This window comes from Salmo trutta, chromosome 21, assembly GCF_901001165.1.
Source record: "Salmo trutta chromosome 21, fSalTru1.1, whole genome shotgun sequence".
NCBI lineage: Eukaryota > Metazoa > Chordata > Actinopteri > Salmoniformes > Salmonidae > Salmo > Salmo trutta.
The window spans coordinates 18,039,542-18,062,408 of NC_042977.1; the positions used below are offsets into that span (position 1 = coordinate 18,039,542).

Sequence of the window (22,867 nt, forward strand, 5' to 3'; positions counted from 1 at the left end):
ATACAGGACAGTACCAGCACCTCTCCTGTAATGTATAGTGATTTAGGATGGGCTTCTCTGAGAAGGCAGGGTTGCTGACAATGTGCTGGACAAACTGTCCTCATCACTTTGAGTGGATCCAAAGTGATTTTGTTCTACTTTAGATTTTAAAACAGACTTGAAGGGCTAAGCTGGAGAATGTCATGAATAATATAGCGGAGACATGATCATTTATTCTACAGTGTTATGCACTTTGAATGTTTGGGTTTTGATGCATATTGAATGAGGGTTGGATGTTTGTAGACATATAATCCCAATTGTAATGTGATGCAATGTCGCTGTTTTTATTGCACACGTTCAACAAGCGAACGATCAATTAAATCCCTCTCTCTTTCTCTCTCTCTCTCCCTCTGCCCCCTCCATCCTCTCTCTCTCTCTCTCTCTCTCTCTCTCTCTCTCTCTCTCTCTCTATCTCTCCAGTTATACAGGCAGAGTGGTCGGGAACGGTCTCCAGGCCCAGAAGCAGAACCCAGAGGTCAAAGTTCGCAGCCCAAACCCCGAACTGGCCGTGGTGAAGGAGAGGCTGGAGCGCTTCAACCAGGTAGGCCCTCCCTCCAGCCTCGCGCCGTTACCACGGTTCCACTAACACACTGCTGAGCTAGCTATAGTCACATACAGCACAAACAGATCTGGGACCAGGCAAAGGTGAAGTCGGTTAATGCTCAACAGGTTTATACCCTTGTCATTCAGTTCCCATGTGAGACGATGGGTATTATATTTACATGGGTAAAGGAACATATTTTTTGTTGTGTGTTGGGTGTGTTGTGCTAGCATGCGTGGGGACTGTACGCTCTCTAAAGGTACAGCGCGTAACTAATCCCCTAGGGATATCTACAGAACAAACCTTCATTCTGTGGAAGTGGGGCGAGATTATTGGAGGTGGACCCATGTCTCCTACAACAGTGTGTTCCATCAGTGAGAGCAGAGCAGATTCCTACCGTTACTGTGCTGTAAATCTAACCTCAGGGCAGTTGTTGAAGAGGAGCGGAGGAACGTGTGAAACATCATACAGATGCTACAACCTATAGGTAAAACTGGAGAAAATGGTTTGGCCCTATTGGATGGTTCTGGTTATACTGTAGCCCGTTTTATAGTACGTTTGATTCTGTTATGTGATTATTGAACACACCGTGACATGGCGTCGTATTTTGTTAGCTGACCTCCAGGTTTGCAGTGTTTCTCTCTTAAACCAACATTGTTTTGGGAGCAAACGATAAAGGAGAGAGACGGAAAGATAGACACAGAGAGAGAGAGAGAGAGAGAGAGAGAGAGAGAAAATGAATGGCAGAGAGAGAGAGAGAGAGAGAGAGCGAGCCAGACATCGGGAGAGAGCGACACTCAGAGAGCAAAAGGTCAGCAGTGAGTGACAGCCAGGCGGAGATGACACAGCGCAGCTTCCAAGTGACACCGTTGTTATGTAGATGAGGATTAGGTCCTGAAAAGGCCCCGGCATAAAGGACCCATTACCCAGGGGTCCCTAGGGGCCATTTGAGGGGACAAACGGTACAGATTCTGTTGCGCCGCTGCCCGCCAGGCCTTTTGTGGCCCCGGCATTCGATACCTTCAGATAGTACACACACTGCCAATCTCTCTCCTTTTATCTCTCTCTCCCTCGCTCATGTTGTCCCCTCCTTTCTCGTTCTCCTTCTATCACTGTCCCTCTCTCTCTCTTCATTTGTTTTATGACCCTCTCTCTTTTCTCTCACTCTCTGTGCCTGTATCTCACTCTCTTTCTCGCTCTCTCAATTCAATTTCAATTTAAGAGGCTTTGGGAAACATGTTTACATTGCCAAAGCAAGTGAAATAGATAATGAACAAAAGTGAAATAAACAATAAAAAATAACAGTAAACATTACACAAGACATTTCAAATGTCATATTATGTCTATATGCAGTGTTGTAATGATGTACAAATAGTTAAAGGACAAAAGGGAAAATAAATAAACATAAATATAAGTTGTATAGACAATTGTGTTTGTTCTTCACTGGTTGCCCTTTTCTTGTGGAAACAGGTCACAAATATTGCTGCTGTGATTGCACAGTATGGTATTTCATCCAATAGATATGGGAGTTTATCCAAATTTGATTTGTTTTCAAATTCTTTGTGGGTCTGTGTAATCTGAGGGAAATATGTGTCTCTAATATGGTCATACATTTGGCAAGGCCATGCTCACTGAGTCTGTACATACTGTAGTCAAAGATTTCCTTAAGTTTGGGTGAGTCATAGTGGTCAGGTATTCTGCCACTGTGTACTCTCTGTTTAGGGCCAAATAGCATTCTAGTTTGCTCAGTTTTTTTGTAAATTCTTTCCAATATGTCAAGTAATTATCTTTTTGTTTTCTCATGATTTGGTTGAGTCTAATTGTGTTGCTGTCATGGGGCCCTGTGGGGTGTGTTTGTGTTTGTGAACAGAGCCCCAGGACCAGCTTGCTTAGGTGGTTATGGAAGGTTTGGGAATGGCTTCCTTTTAGGTGGTTGTAGAATTTAACGTCTCTTTTCTGGATTTTGATAATTAGCGGGTATCGGCCTAATTCTGCTCTGCATGCATTATTTGGTGTTTTACATTGTCTAGTTTTTCTGTGTGCTCTAGGGCAACAGTGTCTAGATGGAATTTGTGGTCCTGGCAACCAGACCTTTTTTGTCTTACTGAGATTTACCGGCAGGGCCCAGGTCTGACATAATCTGTGCAAAAGATTTAGGTGCTTTAGGCCCTCCAGGCCCTCTTTGGTTGGTGACAGAAGCACCAGATCATCAGCAAACAGTAGACATTTGACTTCTGATTCTAGTTGGGTGAGGCCGAGTGCTGCAGACTGTTCTAGTGCTCTCGCCAATTCGTTGATATATATGTTGAAGAGGGTGAGCCTTAAGCTGCATCCCTGTTCCACCCCACAGCCCTGTGGAAAGAAACGTGTGTTTTTTGCCAATTTTTACCACACACTTGTTGTTTGTGTACATGGATTTTATAATATCATATGTTTTTCCCCCAACACCACTTTCCATCAATTTGTATAGCAGACCCTCATGGCAAATTGAGTCGAAAGCTTTTTTTAAACCAACAAAGCATGATAAGACTTTGCCCTTGTTTTGGTTTGTTTGTTTGTAAGTTAGGGTGTGCAGGGTGAATATGTGGTCTGTCGTACCGTATTTGGTAAAAAGACAATTTGACATTTGCACAGTACATTGTTTTCCCTGAGGAAATGTACGAGTCTGCGGTTAATGATAATGCAGAGGATTTTCCCAAGGTTGCTGTTGATGCATATCCCACGGTAGTTATTGTGGTCAAATTTGTCTCCACTTTTGGAGACAAAAGTGGGATCAGTCCTTGTTTCCAAATATTGGGGAACATGCCAGAGCTGAGGATGATGTTAAAGAGTTTAAGTATAGCCAATTGGAATTTGTGGTCTGTATATTTTATCATTTCATTTAGGATACCATCAACCCCACAAGCCTTTTGGGGTTACAGAGTTTGTATTTTGTCCTGTAGCTCATTCAATGTAATTGGAGAATCCAGTGGGTTCTGGTAGTCTTTAATAGTTGATTGTAAGATTTGTATTTGATCATGTATATGTTTTTGGTGTTTGTTCTTTGTTATAGAGCCAAAAAGATTGGAGAAGTGGTTTACCCATACATCTCCATTTTGGATTGATAACTCTTTGTGTTGTTGTTTGTTTAGAGTTTTCCAATTTTCCCAGAAGTGGTTAGATTCTATGGATTCTTCAATTACATTGAGTTGATTTCTGACGTGCTGTTCCTTCTTTTTCCGTAGTGTATTTCTGTATTGTTTTAGTCATTCACCATAGTGAAGGTGTAGGCTTGGGTTTTCTGGGTCTCTGTGTTTTTGATTGGATAGGTTTCACAATTTCTTTCTTAGGTTTTTGCATTCTTCATCAAACCATTTGTCATTGTTGTTCATTTTCTTAGGTTGTCTGCTTGACATTTATAGAATTGATAGGGAAGCTGAGAGGTCAGATATACTGTTTAGGTGTTCTACTGCCAAATTTAACCTTCACTATTAAAGTGAAACGTTTTGTCCAGGATTTTGTCTAAAAGGGATTGAATTTGTTGTTGCCTAATTCTTTTTTTGGTAGATTTCTACACTAACTATAGCATTTCTTAATATTATTCAGTTCCTTTGGCTTTGATGCCTCATGATTCCTGTTGCTCTGCTCACAGCCTGGGCAAATGTCCTGCTGTCATGTTGAGGTCCTTTCCGCAGGGGCATGTGAATGGCAGAAGGGGCATATGTCTGATGTGGGGGGGGGGGGGGGGTCTATATAGGGTGTGGCCAGGGTTTGCTTGGGGTGCTCTTAGCTGGTTGGGGTGTGGCTGGTGTAGGTCCTCTTGGCGTGGGTTCTCTCGGTGCAGGTCCTTCAGGAGGGGGTCTTGCAGGTATGGGAGGGTGTCTCGCTGGTCTGGGCGGGGTGTCTGTTGCTCTGTTGCTCCTGTGTGAGGTGCTGGGGCTACGGTTGAGGGTGACGTCCTTCGGGGTCCTGTCAAAAGTTGGGATTGCTGCCTTGTAGAGGTGGACCTGGTCATAAATGCTGTTCAAGTCCAGGGTAGAGTGGTGAGCCAGGTATTCATTAGGTTTTGAGGCACAGTCTCGCAAAAGGCTTGCATTCACCCGCTGTGTGGTGGCAGGGTGAAAGTATTTTTGTAGTAGCTCGGTGGAGATAACCACTTGTGCGTTGAAGAAAGTGGACAAAGCTTTTTCAATCACTCCCTTGAGTGTTGTTGCCACCCTTTCCTGCTGGGCCCTCCGGTCATTTATGCCTGTGTGAATATGATGTGGTTAGGGCACCTTAGTCTGCCCTCTGACAACAGCTCCAGGGCATGCCTGGTGTTTGGGCACCAGAGTTTAGCCACATTGTGTTTGGGAAAAAGTTTATCCTCTTGAATGTATTTGCCATTTGAGTCAATGAGGTGCACAATCTCAATCAGACAGCCGTCCATCTCCACCTTCTGCCCTCCGGGTCTTGTGTGGGGGGTGTTGTTGTGCTGGTCTGTTTTGTGGGTTTGTTCTGTCTGGATTGTGTGGACAAGCTCTCTGAGCTCCACCATGTCTCTCTCCAGCTCTCTGAATTTATCCCTCTCAATGATGGAGAAGCAGTGCAGTTGTGGGACCTGGGTATGTTCAGTCCTGGGGGGGTGACTATCCTCGTCTCCGGGACAGTTTGAAGAGGCGTGATCAGACTCACTCAGGATGGGGGAGTCATCACAGAGAGAGATCTTTATCTGCTGTGCTCTCTCTTTGATCCTGTAAAAGTCCTGCTGGAACAGCATGAGGATGCCCTGCACCATTACTGTCCCAGACGTGTACACGTTGACAGAGGTTATTTCACTTTCCTCAATGTTTAGTATTCTGAGTTTCCACCCTGGGCCAATACCCTCTCTCTTGACGTAGGGGTGTGTGCTCTTGTAGCACTGTGGGGATGGTCTGTTCCCCTCTTTGTAGCAGTCAGCAAATAGTGTCTCTGGATTGTCTTTAAGGAGCTTTTTTGTACTTATTCCGTGCAGTGTTATTTTTATTATCCATGGGGTACTGTATTGTAATGACCTCTGGACATGGATAAGCCATTGGGGCTTCAAAGACCTCTGCATTTGGGTTTTCACACATCTGACTTCACACTTCAGTGCTAATTGAAGGTGCCGCCAGGTCTGTTCTGTCCTAGCAGCTCGGTAGCTTAGTATACTTATTTACTTGGCTTTATATAACAAAATGACCCAGAGATTAATGTCTTTTACTTTGGCTTCAGAAGTAGCTTCAGTCTGGATATTACTCACTCAGATGTGTTTTTCTTCTGCTGGTTTTGGAATGTTAGAAGCAATGCATTCTGGGGTGGCGAGAGGTCATTGCCATGGCAGCCCATGATAGAGCCACGATGCTGTTGACATTTAAAGAGATTAAAGAAATTCTTCCTTGATTCTCCTAGTGTGTGTGTGTGAGAGAGAGAGAGAAAGAGAGAGAGATAGAGAGATAGAGAGAGAGATGTGCACACTGCCCAAAAAATGAGGTGGAAACTGAGCTGCACTTCCTAACCTGATAAATGTATGACCATTTTAGAGACACATATTTCCCTCAGATTACACAGATCCACAAAGAATTTGAAAAAAACAAACTATTTTGATAAACTCCCATATCTATTGGGTGAAATACCACAGTGTACCATCTCAGCAGCAAGACTTGTAACCTGTTGCCACAAGAAAAGCGCAACCAGTGAAGAACAAACACCATCATAAATACAACCCATATTTATGTTTATTTATTTTCCCTTTTGTACATCGTTACAACACTGTATATATACATAATGACATTTGAAATGTAATGTTTACTGTACATTTGTTATTGTTTATTTCACTTTTGTTTATTATTTATTTCACTTGCTTTGGCAATGTAAACATGTGTTTCCCATGCCAATAAAGCCCTTTGAGAGGGAAAGACTGAGAAAGAGAGAGAGAGATACATAGAGAGAGAGAGAGAGAGAGAGAGAGAGAGAGAGAGAGAGAGAGAGAGAGAGAGAGAGAGAGAGAGAGAGAGAGAGAGAGAGAGAGAGAGAGAACAAGAACAAGAGGTTGGGCTTCAGTGTTTACTCCAGATAAGAGCACAGGCAGGGTCACCCTGTTTAATCTGCCCAGTGGCAAACTGTTTAATCTGCCCATAGCCACTTTCCAGGATTCACTCAGCATGGATAAACACACATGCTTAGGCACGGACACACACACACACTCATTTACGCACACACATAGAAACACTCACTCACTCACACGTGACAGGAGAGACACATGCGAACACACACAAATGAGGGTGCACACACGCACGTGCACGCCTGCACGCGCACGCACGCACACACACACAGACAAGCCTGTCCGTATCTGAGATGTGTAAGTAATTATCATAAGGCAACCTGTAGGGCTGTGTATGTTGCTAAGAGGATTGTACAGAGTGGCGCTGTGAAGTGACAGTGTTTGGAACCTCCAGACCTCCACATGACATTCTCCTATTAGAGCCCACTGAGTTGGCATCAGCTGGCATCACAGGGGGCACTGTTGGCACTGTTTACACCCAGGGTACTGATACACACTCCGACATACTCCATACAAGAGCTTGGTGTTACACTGGCACCGCCATTGAGGTTGGACTATAAGGTACTATGGGGTTTTATATGGGTAGGAAACACACACACATGCGCACACACACACACGCACGCACACACACACTATTACACACACTCTGTCATTCACTTTCTCTTCACTTTCTCAGAGGAGCGTCCGCGGAGGCAAGCACTGTACCTTCTAATCCTCTGACCCCACATTAAAAGGTCCATTAAATGCCTCGCCCGTTCCAGCCCTCCTTTCTCTTTCTCTCTTTCTCTCTCTGAGGATCATCCCCCTCTCCCTTCTCTCTCTCTCTCTCTCTCTCTCTCTCTGAAGATCATCTCCCTTTCCTCTCCCCTCTACTCAGCAAATCCAGCTAATGTCTCTGGAAGAGGGTTCTGATTGCAGGCCACCAGCCCAGCTGTTTTTGGGCGGAGATACATTCACACTGCTCTGTATATCTCCATATAGCAGCATTACTATGTCAATGTGTCTCCCTATAGCAGCATTACTATGTCAATGTGTCTCCCTATAGCAGCATTACTATGTCAATGTGTCTCCCTATAGCAGCATTACCATGTCAATGTGTCTCCATATAGCAGCATTACTATGTCAATGTGTCTCCCTATAGCAGCATTACTATGTCAATGTGTCTCCCTATAGCAGCATTACTATGTCAATGTGTCTCCCTATAGCAGCATTACCATGTCAATGTGTCTCCATATAGCAGCATTACTATGTCAATGTGTCTCCCTATAGCAGCATTACTATGTCAATGTGTCTCCCTATAGCAGCATTACCATGTCAATGTGTCTCCCTATAGCAGCATTACCATGTCAATGTGTCTCCCTATAGCAGCATTACCATGTCAATGTGTCTCCCTATAGCAGCATTACCATGTCAATGTGTCTCCCTATAGCAGCATTACCATGTCAATGTGTCTCCAAATAGCAGCATTACTATGTCAATGTGTCTCCCTATAGCAGCATTACTATGTCAATGTGTCTCCCTATAGCAGCATTACCATGTCAATGTGTCTCCCTATAGCAGCATTACCATGTCAATGTGTCTCCCTATAGCAGCATTACCATGTCAATGTGTCTCCCTATAGCAGCATTACCATGTCAATGTGTCTCCCTATAGCAGCATTACCATGTCAATGTGTCTCCCTATAGCAGCATTACCATGTCAATGTGTCTCCCTATAGCAGCATTACCATGTCAATGTGTCTCCCTATAGCAGCATTACCATGTCAATGTGTCTCCCTATAGCAGCATGACCATGTCAATGTGTCTCCCTCCCTGCCTGTCGTCAGTACACTTCATTGGGAAGTGGAACACACACACACACACACACACACACACACACACACACACACACACACACACACACACACACACACACACACACACACACAGTCTGGTGATGAGCGAGGTTGATGAAAGCAGTGCTTAGTGTGATGGACTGGGATGAAAGGATGGGATAGGTCTGTGTATCGACTCCAAGGCTTGGACAAGAAAGGGAGAGGTCTGTTAGCTATATGAATGATTAGTAGACTACTGGCCTGGTCTACTGTCTGTTGGGTCTCCTCAAAATTTGATCTCCTGTCTATTGACTTATGCTGGCTCATTCACTTCTTAGCTTCTAGGTCCACAATATATAGCACACATTTCAGTACAGAAAGAAAATATCTATTTATCAGTCAGTCAGTTTATCAGGGTAACTAAACTGAAAGTTACATATAGCAGTTCTGATTGGAGTATGATGCTTGCAACACCACCATCGTTTTGGGTTGTATTTCTGTACAGCAGACTGAATACTGCATATAGGCTACACACTGTTAACCCTACGGTTGGTCACCCTGACTGAACAAAAGCCTCCACCACCGTAAATTATCGTATTGTTATTAAACATTGTATTATAGTAAACCACAAATGCCTTGAGGCCCGAGATGTGACAAATAGACTGTAACGTTAGTTGAGCTGGCAGTCAGTCGAAGGGAGGGACAGATTCTTTCCATTTGATGATTGAGCTAGCCTTTACAGTAGAACTAGTGCTTCTGAAACACTGCAGCCCCATAGTGGATCATATGAGACATTCACTGGCACCGGGAGTTCAAAGGTCTCCGAGAAATATCTGCATCTGTGATGTACTGTCCCAGGGGGTTATTGGAGACACACAAAAACAGACAATGTTTCACTCCCCGTTTTTATCCACTGTCGACGTGTTGTGTGTTTGTGTGTTTTAATAAACCTCAGTGGGAGTATATTAGAGTCCTACTTCTTTTCTTTCTGTTATTTGTCTGTTCCAACACCTGAACCAGTGGCATGTGCCAATATTTTATTCTATTTTCATAAAGTTAATATTCTGTTGCTCAGAGCAGCAGCAGGTAGGCAGTGTGTATTGAAGCCAAGAGAGGCTTGTGTGGGTTTTGGGATCATGAATAGGCAAATAGCAGTGAGGGCGTCAACACTCCATATCAAAAATATAGGCAGTATTGTATTGTGTCATCTCCACCTCCCTCAAATCTTGAGACATCTGTGAAAGAGATTGAGAAGGGAATACCTAGACAGTTGTACAACTGAATGCATTTTACTGAAATGTGTCTTCCGCATTTAACCCAGCCCCTGTGAAAAAGTGGCATTGTGTTGCGTGACAAAACTGGACATTTTAGAGTGGCCTTTTATTGTCCCCAGCACAAGGTGCACCTGTGTAATGATCATGCTGTTTAATCAGCTTCTTGATATGCCACACCTGTCAGGTGGATGGATTATCTTGGCAAAGGAGAAATGCTCACTAACAGGGATGTAAACACATTTGTTCACAACATTTGAGAGTAATAAGGTTTTTGTGCACCTGGAACATTTCTGGGATCTTTTATTTCAGCTCATGAAACATGGGACCAACACTTTACATGTTGCGTTTATATTTTTGTTCAGTATATAAGCGGTTTGTTCTAGTGTGAGGTTCGCTATCGGTGCTTATTAAATGCCACTTAGACATCATAGAAAGGGATAGAGAGATTGGAGAGAGAGAGAGATAGATACACACTAACACGCACCCGACCAGGGTTCAAACCAAGGTCACCTGTGCAAGTCTTCAGGTGTCAGGCAAGCTTACTCATCATGCGAGCTAGCAAAGTTCACACACACAAACTCAAGCCTCATTAAAAAGCGTAGAGATAAAAGCAGAGAGCCAGCTCCTCTTCATATTCCCAGCCTGCCCCTAGGGTCTGAATAGAAGACACCCAGAGGGGCGACCATAAACCCCCTGTCCCTTCGTCACCCCCTCAGTGACCGCCCGGCAGTATTCCATGTCAGGGGCCCCTTGGAATCCCGGCCTCAGGGAATACCATCTCTCTGTTTGAAGTCCGGCCTGAAATCTATAGCCTTCTCCCGGACAGCAGCAGAGAGCAGTGCATGTATTATTAACAGGGATACTTCGGGATTTTGACAACAAGGCCCTTTTTCTGCTAGCATGCAGATACCCATAGACGCCCAGTCATTGTGCTAACGCTAGTTAGCATTGGCTCGCAAAACTACCTCAAACTTCCTTCGTACTGGACACAGAGACATACAAATGGTATCCACAAGTTTATCTGACTCTAGGGAAGTAGATAAAGGGCCTCATTGCCAAAATCCCGAAGTATCCCTTTGGCTAAATCCCAATGTGGGCCTCATACTACCATGGCTACCTAAATCATCCACAGCTTCCTTCTATCCTCTGGGGTCGTATGTATCTAACGTCTCAGAGTAGCAGTGCAGATTTAGGATCAGTTTAGCCTTTTTAGATAACAATGAATAAGAACTTGGACAGGGGGGAACTGATCGCTTGATATACTGCCCCTGCTCCAAGTCTTTCTACTGTAGCAGTGTTAAATTGTCCCTGGTGGCCCCCTGGCCATATTCGAGTGTATTACATAGCATTAATCCACTGAGCCAACATTAAATCTAATTACACACACCCACGCCCACACACGCATGGAAAATATGATTCTGTTGGCCGTCTCTCTCTTTGGTCAGGCTTCCACACACACACACACACACACACACACACACACACACACACACACACACACACACACACACTACACTCACACACTTTTCATTTTTTATCATGGAGACGGTGGCGTCAGGGCAATAGAATCTGTCCTTGAGAAAATGGAGAGAATGTTAGAATAGATGAGGGAAGAGGAAGCCAGGGAAAAAAGGACTTCTGCAGACTTTCTTAGTGATTATTATTGTCACTTTTTCCCTTTTTATCCTTCTTTCCTTCTACCCTTTCTTTCACTTGTTTCTTTGGCGGGCCAAACCGGGTCATTCCCTGCTCCTGATCAGGTGATGGTGCTGAAGTTGTCAGGGCGGTCTTGTCACACTCTCACATACACATACACAAAAGTCAGTATTCGACGTCCATCCTTTTTTGAGGACTCCGGGAGGTGACGTGGAAACCAGCCCCTAGGGGCAACAGTGAGCGCTGTAAACCTTCAAGTAGGTTTCTGTTTTGCTAGAGCGTTGTGGACGAGGATAGCGGATGGGCTAAGCATCTGCCTCTGTCTGTGTGTGTGTGTGTGTAATTAGATTTAATCCAGCGATAGAAAGTTGTTTTTGAGATTTTTGTTTTAAGCCTTTCCCAAACCTTAACCCTAACCGTAAAAATGCTGACTTAATGCCTAAACTTAACCTTAAACACTTTGAAATTTGACGTTTGCAACGACTTTGACAATTGGATGTTTGAGAAACATGGATGAATGTGTAATTCTGATGTGAGACTGTGAGAGCTACAGTTGAAGTTGGAAGTTTACATACACATTAGCCAAATACATTTAAACTCACAATTCCTGTCATTTAATCCTAGTAAAAATTCCCTGTCTTAGGTCAGTTAGGATCACCACTTTATTTTAAGAATGTGAAAAGTCAGAATAATAGTAGAGAGAATTATTTATTTCAGCTTTTATTTCTTTCATCACATTCCCAGTGGGTCAGAAGTTTACATACACTCAATTAGTATTTGGTAGCATTGCCTTTAAATTGTTTAACTTGGGTCACACGTTTCAGGTAGCCTTCCACAAGCTTCCCACAATAAGTTTAGTGAATTTTTGCCCATTCCTCCTGACAGAGCTGGTGTAACGGAATCAGGTTTGTAGGCCTCCTTGCTCGCACAAGCTTTTTCAGTTCTGCCCACAAATTTTCTATAGGATTGAGGTCAGGGCTTTGTGATGGTCACTCCAATACCTTGACTTTGTTGTCCTTAAGCCATTTTGCCACAACTTTGGAAGTATGCTTGGGGTCATTGTACATTTGGAAGACCCATTTGCGACCAAGCATTAACTTCCTTACTGATGTCTTGCGATCTTGCTTCAATCTATCCACATAACTTTCCTGCCTCATGATGCCATCTATTTTGTGAAGTGCACGATTCCCTCCTGCAGCAAAGCACCCCCACAACATGATGCTGCCACTACCGTGCTTCACGGTTGGGATGGTGTTCTTAGGCTTGCAAGCCTCCCCATTTTTCCTCCAAACATAACGAAGGTCATTATGGCCAAACAGTTCTATTTTTGTTTCATCAGACCAGAGGACATTTCTCCAAAAAGTATGATCTTTGTCCCATGTGCATTTGCAAACTGTAGTCTGGCTTTTTTAAGGTGGTTTTGGAGCAGTGGCTTCTTCCTTGCTGAGCGGCCTTTCAGGTTATGTCGATATAGGGCTCGTTTTACTGTGGATATAGATACTTTTGTACCGGTTTCCTCCAGCATCTTCACAAGGTCCTTCGCTGTTGTTCTGGGATTGATTTGCACTTTTCGCACCAAAGTACGTTCCTCTCTAGGAGACAGAACGCGTCTCCTTCCTGAGCGGTATGACGGCTGCGTGGTCCCATGGTGTTTATACTTGCCTACTATTGTTTGTACAGATGAACGTGGTACCTTCAGGCGTTTGGAAATTGCTCCCAAGGATGAACCAGACTTGTGGAGGTCTTTAATTTTTTTTCTGAAGTTTTGGCTGATTTCTTTTAATTTTTCCATGATGTCAAGCAAAGAGGCACTGAGTTTGAAGGTAGGCCTTGAAATACATCCACAGATACACCTCCAATTGACTCAAATTATGTAAATTAGCCTATCAGAAGCTTCTAAAACCATGACATAATTTTCTGCAATTTTCCAAGCTGTTTAAAGGTACAGGCAACTTAGTGTATGTACACTTCTGACCCACTGGAATTGTGATACAGTGAATTATAAGTGAAATAATCTGTCTGTAAATAATTGTTGGAACAATTACTTGTGTCATGCACGAAGTAGATGTCCTAACCGACTTGCCAAAACTATAGTTTGTTAACAAGAAATTTGTGGAGTGGTTGAAAAACGAGTTTAATTGACTCCAACCGTAAGTGTATGTAAACTTCCGACTTTAACTGTAGTTGTGCATACAAACACCCCCCCCCCCCCCCACACACACACACACACTTTATGTGGGAAGTTCAGATCACTCACACCCTGTTGAAATACCAGTCATGACTTTAGGATGTCTGTAGAACTACAGCCTGACTCCCTGCTCTGCCATTGTCCCTGTGATGTGGGGTGGGAAACCCCTCCCACTGCTGTTCTCTACCCTCACTGTGTGAAGTACGGCCTGCTTTGCCCTGCTACCCGCTGAGCCTGGTCACAATATCAATATTCTCTGCCCGTTTCTCATAAAAAACTGGAATGTGTGTCTTTAGCCCCCTGCTGGGGTGCTTTAGAGTGATTTACACACACACACACACACACACACACACACACTTGCGTTAGCATGCGCACACACACGAGCACATACACAGAAGCACACACACACAAGCACGTGCACACACACACACCCCCACACACACACACAAATACCCCCCCCACACACACACACACACACACACACACATGGAGTCAGCATCTTTCTCTGTCAGTCCCCTCCTCTCACCATGTAAACTCTTCTTAAGAAGGGGATTGGTAACTCTTGGCAACGTAGTCTTCAGTCTGAATAGGATAAACACACTCTCACACACACACACACACACATGCATTTCTCCGGAGCTGCCTGTTCATCTCAGACTAAAGAATGTTTTTGAAGAAAAGAGAGATGGAGAGGGGGGGTGGGGGGGTGGAGAGTGAATGAGAATATATTGCATATTTGTGAGGAGTTAGCGCTAAATTGAAAGCCCTTATGAGACTAAATACCTGATTTGTCCTCGGATGCCAGGGTATTTCTACTGGGGGGAGAGAGACAGACTGACATGTTTTTTGTTTCCACTCTTCTTCCCTCTCTCACCCCCCTTTGGGCCCTTCTTTTCTGTTCTCCTCTCCTCCTTTTCTTCTCCTCTTCTCCTTATCTCTCTCTCTCCTCTCTTCCCACCATTCTCTTTCCCTCCTCTATGTGTTGGTCGTCATGGTAGCCGTGGTGGTGTGCAGAGCAACAGGACAGGCAACTTTTACGGCATATAAAAGCGATTATGTCCACTCTGCCATGTCATAGACTGGCCCTAGATACATACACTGGCTGTCTAAGACTGGCACAATTATCGTATATTAGGTGTGTCCTAGCAAATGTTCAAAGATGCATTATGATGCATTACAAGATCAAGACATTTTTCAACAAAAATTACAATTATTACAATAACCTTTCCCATTTGCATGACAATGAATCATTCCACCTAATTCCATAATCGTCACATCCCTAGCTGTCTCAATACTCTAAAAAGGCTTCATGTCCTTCAGCTTGTGGATCATATGGGATTAAATCTTCCCACTGGGCAAAAACTGATTGAATCAACGTTGTTTCCACGTCATCTCATAGATTTGCAAAAAGTCATCAACGTAAGGGCATTTAATCTTTTAACCTAAATCCAATCACATGGTGATTTTTTTTGTTGATTTCACATTGAATTCACGTTAGTTGACAACTCAACCAAATGTAATTCAAAGCTAGATGTTGAACGGACGTCTTTGCCCAGTGGGTTGGCTTGCACTCATAGTTAAGAGTCCACGCAGAAGATCGCCACGTGTTAGTAACGCGTTTAACATTTATGTAATATTCATTAAAACAGTTTGCGAACCAAGAGCCAAACCCACGGCCAAGATCTAAAAAGTACAAACACATCATAGCAAGTGAGTCACTGTGATCAGACAGATGAACACACCCACCCCTGCAACTCTGACCGTGCTGTATCTCTTTCCATCTCACAACATCCTCACAACTGATTCACTCATAACACTCTGCTAACATTGCTTTGCCCTGTGCTCTACATGGTCTGCGTCCCAAATGAAACCCTATTCCCTGTATAGACCACTCCTTTTTACCACAGCCCTATGGACCCTGGTCAAGTACGCCACATCGGGAACAGGGTGCCATTTGGGACATAGTGATGGAGAAGGCTGCATACATAACAGCAAGGAACAGTAAACCGTGTCCACAGCCAACTTGAGTCAAGATCAGAACAACTGGAGCATTGTCTGTTATGCCAAGAACAGGAGCAGGGAGAAACATGTTGGAACAGAACAGAGTAGAGCAGAACAGATCCCATGTTGTAGGTGCTGCTGACGCTTGGCATGAGATCTAAGGGCTAAAGCTAAGCATGAGGATCTCAGTCTCGCTCATGTGGTATACACTTCGTTTCCAGGGTGGCCGGCGCACTATAGCTGCACCTTAGAGCCTGACCAATCAGAAGAATGCATTTTTGATTCCTCTGAAGTCTGTTGGTGCGCTACTTAGGTGCACTTTGCAGCATGACCAATCGGATTCATATTTGTGGTTTGTTACTTTTGAAGATTGTCATTGACGACATCAAACAGGAAGTAAGCGCTCTATTTCCTATCCCTCCTTCACAGTGGCATTGAATCTAAATAGCTTTATCAATCCATCGCCAGAGTAGAAATCGTTCCCTGTCCTTTGGACTGTAGCACCACTTTGCCTAGCGCTTGTTCTTGTTTTTCTCTTGGAGTTGTCCTCGTCATGATACACACGAGAAGGGACTGGAGTTTTTCCCAGTGAGATCTTGTGGTCAGGGAAAACTCCTCGCCTTATAATATCTGAAGAAGACTGGGGACTTGTAGTTGGCATCAAACTGGGCATCGTGGGCAGCACACTGATGTCATGGGCATTAAATGGTACTTTCTAGTACTTCCACAGTCCCTTTTCAGAACAGGCCACATAGGCAGAGGGAAGCCTATCCCGTCAATAATACCATATAAAGCCCCTAGAAAATCATATTATTGAAAGGCTTTATCTAGAATATTCCTCACACCCGAATACAATTTAGGTGGACTGAGAATATGGGCCTTGCCTCCACATAGCTGCTATATCACGATGAACTTTACTGCGCTTTTTAAACCACTCCTGCTCCATTGAGATTGGGACGGTAATAAACAACCATGCATCCCGACACAAACAAAAGCACAACATTTTGGAATGCCGCCAGTTAACGAGTCGCCACGGTCATTGTGAAGGCGGTTGCCGCAGCGTTTTAATTAACAGACTTGATTTTCTCATTAATTAAAGGGGGGCTTTAAAGACGACTGGGCCAAAGGGTGTTGTAACACACACGCACACACACATTAGCAGGAATAGTGTTGTGTATAATGTCAACGGAAGTTGTAGGGATATTAAAGGTCGACTTTGGGCAAAAATGCGAAAATAATGGCTTTAAACTGATCAATGCGCAATCATACCAGTTCATTTAATGCAACAACAAAAATCACCAAAATGTATGAATAAGATATTTGGCTACAGAAGTGCCATTTCTTACAGATATCTACAGCTTCCGTCCAAAAACAAATCCTGTGAAATTACATCAACATTACTGGCTAGCTAAAGTGGCTAGCTTAGCTAACAAACTAGCTACGTCAGTCGCGGCACGCATGACCAGAATGATACATTGAAGAACCACCAAAGGCACACCCCATTTCGGGCGAAGTTGGATAGTTTTTCCTGCCTAAAGTCGACCTTTACGATAATACCTGGTCGGTGGGTTAGCGAGGTTACCTGTGATACAAGTCAGTTTTCGACGTCCATCCATGTCTGAGGACGTTGGGAGGTGATGTGGAAACTGGCCACTAGGGGCAACAGTGAGAGCTGTTACCTTCAAGTAGGTTTTCGTTTTGCTTGGGAGTTGTGGACAGGGATGGTGCATGAGTGTAACCATCTGCCTTTGATTCCAAAGGTTGCAAGTTCTAATCCAGCAATATAAAGTTTATATATTTGTTTTAAGCCTATCCCAAAAATTAACCCTTACCTTAACCATTCAGAGTTAATACCAAACCTTAAGATTTCGGGGTTAATGCCTAAACTTAACCATAACCTTAAACATGCGTAGTTAATGCCTAAACATAACCTTAAAAACTTTTGCAACAACTTCGAAATTTGATGCTTGAGAAACATGGCTCAACGTCTATTTCTGACTTGAGACTGTGAGAGCTAGTTGGTTATCTAGCTATATGCTGTTCAGCCCCAGACGCTTGTTTGCTCATCAACTCATGAATAGGGCTATTGAATTAGCAGTTTCATTTGGTTACTTTGCATAATTACAGGTTAATGAGTTTATTGCGCTTCCCACCACCGAGGAAGAAAAGTATATTTTTTATTCTCTCTCTTGCTCTGTCTCGCTCTCTCTCTCTCTCTCTCTCGCTCTACTCTACTAACAGGTTGTCCTTGATGCTGCCAAGGTATATCAGTATATCTGCATCAGTACAGGGGAAATACAATTGACTTGAGTGTAGTTTGTAACTTGTTTCTGGCGAGGTGTTAGTAAACTTGCCCTTGCTCAATTAACATTACCGTATAGGTTAAACCACTCTATCCCTTTGGATTAATCTCACTTTCACTCTAAATACAGTGATTTGATTTGATAAATCTGGAACTTGGTAAATAGACAGAGTAGAGCGAAAGTAGTTGAGTGTCCATTTGATAAATAACCATAAAAAACTTTACACCCACTTCCCAGTCTCAATAGCTTCAACCCAAGCCAAGAACGTGACTACTGCAGTGCAGTTCATAATCACCAGTATACAGGCTGGCCCTAGCTTTTTGGGGGCCCTAAGCGAGATGTGGTTGGTGGTCCCCCACCTCATGGGCAAAATAAGTTAGTGACCCCTCTTGGTCGAGGGCCCCCTACCTGCCCGCGGGGCCCTAAGCAGCCGTTTATGTCACCTATTGGCTGGGCCGGCACTGCATACAGTACAGAGTACAGTACATGTGACTTCTGTGACAATGCAGAGACCAAGGAAATACAGACAGACAAAGAAGCACCGCAGTGCCTATTATGAGTTATTATCCCTCTGGCCATGTGTGCACCTGATGCTACTCATGTTAGCCTAGCCAAGCACTTCTCACCCTGGCCTCAAAATAGGCAGGACAAAGGGACACAAGGGGACATAAATGCCACTGTCAACAGCATGCAACATGATCTGGTGCCATTACTCATTACCATAGAAACACATATCGCTAGTGATTTATATGTTACCCTTGCTTAACCTTATAGCTACTGCCTATAAAACAAGCTATCGTATGATCTGGGGACAATTGTGTGCAACTTTGACCTTTGCGGGAAAAGCTGTGAAGTGAGAAGTGAAGTTTACTGTAGGTGTTACCTGCTCTGATGGAAAGACCTCTATGAAGTATCTGTATAGTGTAGGGCTGCGTTGTTGTGGGTTAGGTGTATATAGGGTGTAGGGGTAGGACTTTTTCCTAACTCTTTGACTTCACCAGGAAAAACTCTGGGGCCTGAGTTATATCGTAAACAGGGCTCTAAAGGTTGCATATGCTTCTAAATATTTTGCTCTGCGACCTGGATTTTTTGGGGGGAGAACACTGTGCGCCTATAAAAGAAATCTCCCAGACAATAATTGTTTGACCATTACTACAGCGGAAACTACTTGTTTCTAACCCAAACCGTTCAAATGATCTGACCCATATTACCGGCACAACCTTTTGTTTTTCCTCTAGCGGATCGACAGGACCGCATTTTGCCTTTATAAACCATGTCACGGGCCGCACTAAAACTACTCACGGGTTGTTTATCATTTGTTCACACTTTGTTCAGTCGCGTTACCTCATTAGCTAGCTAGCTAACAACCTGGTAACTTTACCAGTATATCCAAACAACAGAGAGAAAGGAAAGGCCTATATTGGGCCTACCGTAATTTCCGGACTATTAAGCGCACCTGAATATAAGCCGCACCCACTGAATTAAATTATTTTTTTATTTTGAACATAAATAAGCCGCACATGTCTATAAGCCACATTGAAACAAATGAACTTTACACAGGCTTTAACGAAACACGGCTTGTAACAAAAATAAATAGGCTTTAACGAAACACGGCTTGTAACAAAAAAAAAAAAATTAGCAGTAAGCTTTAGTTGTCCTCACGCTGCTGTTTCCAACATCTTATCATCGACTCATTAAGACCAAGCTCCCGTGCAGCAGCTCTATTTCCTTTTCCAACAGCCAGATCAATCGCCTTCAACTTGAAAGCTGCATCATATGCATTTCTCTGTGTCTTTGCCATGATGAGGGTGACAAAATGACTACCGTAATCAGAATGATGGGAAGTTTGAGAGCGCTCGATTTAATCTAAACAGTAAACAAAAAAGTTGTTTGACCTTAACCCGTTCAGTAATTTCATTGGTCTAATGAAAGCTTCATGCCGCCAAAAAACTGAGCATGTTACAGAATGTGCTTTTTTGGAGAGAAAAAAATTTAAAGCGGGAAAAATCCATATATTAGCCGCGTCATTCTTTAAGCCGCGAGGTTCAAAGCCTGGGAAAAAAGTTGCAGCTTATAGTCCGGAATTTACGGTATATGAATTCTAGCTACTTTTGAAGCACATGTTGTCCCATATAAACTAATATATAACACCTTCAAGACATTAGAACTCATAGTCCTTAAGAACTCCTCAAATCTCCCTCTCCCCTGTCTCCTTCTCTCTCTGTCTTTCCCCTCTCCCTCTCTCTCTCTCTGTCGCTCTCTCTGTCGCTCTCTCTGTCGCTCTCTCTCTCTCTCTATTGTATTGTTATCTAGTACAGAGGGAGAATAATAAGAACTTGCATTAAGTAGCTTCTTGTCTCCTGATGACTTTGAAACCTATGTCTGAAGAGAGAGGGAGTGAGAGAGAAAGACAAAGAGAGGTGCTGGTGAATTCCTAATGAAAAGCTAATATTTGCCCTATAAGAATGAAACCGACTTAGATGAGGGGCAGCACTGTCATCTCTATGCTTATGGATTCTCTGTGTTTAGTCAAGTGTGGCTTTTCATTCCATTCTGGCCTCTTTCCTTTTATATTTGACATTGCCTTGTCTTGAGCAATGTACAGTGTCTCAAAAAAGAAGATTAGGCTACTGTCATTACATAAAGATACAGAACTGTCACATGAAGCCTTAGAGTTTGTGTGAAACCATGCATAAATTAGGAAATGGTCAGAGACTAAAATTCCTTTTGAAATACTATGTGCTTTCTTGAGTTTTTGAAGTGGTCTGATGAAGAAAGCATTGTTTGACAACAGCGACCATTTTTCTAAATGTCACAATCAACCAAGATGTCACCTCCAGTGTCAAAGATGTTGAGTGACCGACGGATCCCTAGTGTCATTGTGTCAAGGACGAGTGTCTCTACCACTTTGTGTCACTCCACTGTCCACTCAAACCTTCATCTGTGTGACTGGTCCAACTGCTACCAAGGTCACCTGCGTCTATGGACTGATGCTCTCAGCTCACATAAGTGTGTGTGTGTGTGTGTGTGTGTGCGCATGCAGTACATACTTTAAAAAATATATATATATTTTATTTAACCTTTATTTAACTAGGCAAGTCAGTTAAGAACACATTATTATTTCCAATGACGGCCTACCAAAAGACAAAAGGCCTCCTGCTGGGTTGGGTGCAGGGATTAAAAATATAAATAAATTAAATAAAAATATAGGACAAAACACACATCACGTCAAGAGAGACAACACAACACTACATAAAGAGAGACCTAAGACAACAACATAGCACGGCAGCAACATAACATGGCAGCAACACAACATGGTAGCAGCACAAAACAGCAGATGTGCGACCAAGTCATTGTTTTACAAGTCACAAGTAAGTCTCAAGTCTTAGCCCTCAAGTCCCAAGTCAAGTCCCAAGTCAGGCAAGTCCGAGTCAAGTCTCAAGTCAAGACCGTCAAGTCAAGTCTCAAGTCCTAAACTTTGAGTTTTGAGTCCTAAACAAGTCATAATGCGCTCTTCACCAAATGTAATACCATTTCATATTTAACAAGAGTAATAGTATATTCAATTTCTGAAAATCATGAATGCTTTTAAAACTATATATATTTATTACTTTGAGATATCAGCTGATGTAAGAAGGGCTATATAAATACATTTGATTTGATTTGACTTTCCAAAAAAACTTGATATTTCCATGGAAATACATGGGTAGCCATGAGAAAGACACATCAAAATGACAACAAAAACGAAATATGTAGTACTCTCTCTCTCTCTCCAGATATACTCTAGACACCTAAACAATTCTGCCATAAAGTTACAATCATTTATTAAAAGGTACATCAAAACAACTGATACTGAACTTCAAGTAGACCTACAATTTGAACACTGGCCTGAATGTCTGAGAAAAAAATACAGATCCCAAAGATGTGAGATAAAACCTTTATTGTAAAGGTGTGTGTGTGTGTGTGTGTGTGTGTGTGTGTGTGTGTGTGTGTGTGTGTGTGTAATGCATAGACAGTTTCATTTTTTCTCTTATCTCAGGGCCCTATGATGTATTGTATTTGCAAAAGACAAAATTCGATAAAAGTCTGTCAGTCATTTGTGCACGATTAGGCCGCAGTATGATGCCACCATGGCTGAAGACACGCTCCACCGGGGCACTGGAGGTAGGCACTGCCAAGACCCTGATGGCCACTCGGGACAGTGAAGGAAGAGCCTTCCTGTTCATTGTCCAGAACAAGAGGGCATTCTGTCCTTCGCATATGTCAAGGTAGTGACTTAGCTGTAGTGCTGGAGGGATCCCAACAGCTTTCTTCTGCCTCTTACAGTATGCTGCAAACAGCACTTTTTCTTGTCCAAGACTATGGTCACCTCGCTCTTCCTTATCAAGAGGCACAGCTTGCTCAGTCCCTGTAGCATCTTGCAGAATCAGTTCTGGCAAATCATGTAAAAGCAGAAACAAAAAGGCCGGTATTAGAGTATTGGTGATGCAGTGGGTTAAACTGAAAAAGTATTATTGTTGCAGTCAATTGGATTAAATTATGAGAAAAAGTTACATTAAACTCAATAATATTTACCTTTCACTCTTTGTGCCACCTCCTCCTTGACCTCCTCCTTGACCAGCACATGGTGCTCCACCCACATAAGAGAAAAAGACAGATCCAAGGCAGCTGCTTTGATGTAGACTGGATCTGAAAAGGGGGCAGTGATTCCATCTTGTCCTGGCCATTGTCACATTGATGAAGATTCCAAAAAATATTTTGTTCAGGGATGCCTGGAGACTTCTGACCAGGCCGCTCAGGAAATGGACTTGAGGCTTCCGCTGCTCCAGGTGGGGATTCAGGGACAGGACCGAGGGAACAACAGAACTGATTGTGACTATCTTCTCCCCCTGTGTCATATCTGTTGCTTCTCCAAATGGCTTCAGGATGTCCACCAACTCCTTCAACTTATTCCACTCCCGTACTGTGAACAACAACTCCTTGTGCCCAGCCTTTTCTAGAACATGACTGAG

General features: G+C 43.3%; 1 protein-coding gene across 1 annotated transcript in view; it reads left to right on the forward strand.

The window, feature by feature from the left end:
* The window catches only part of LOC115156859 (glypican-5), a gene marked incomplete at its 3' end in the record, with an annotated part of 150,966 nt that overhangs the window by 122,622 nt on the left and 5,477 nt on the right, over nucleotides 1-22,867 (forward strand). The window contains exon 7 of the mRNA XM_029704637.1: nucleotides 460-580. Coding sequence (XP_029560497.1) covers nucleotides 460-580 — 121 coding nt within the window. The remainder of the gene's footprint in view (nucleotides 1-459; nucleotides 581-22,867) is intronic.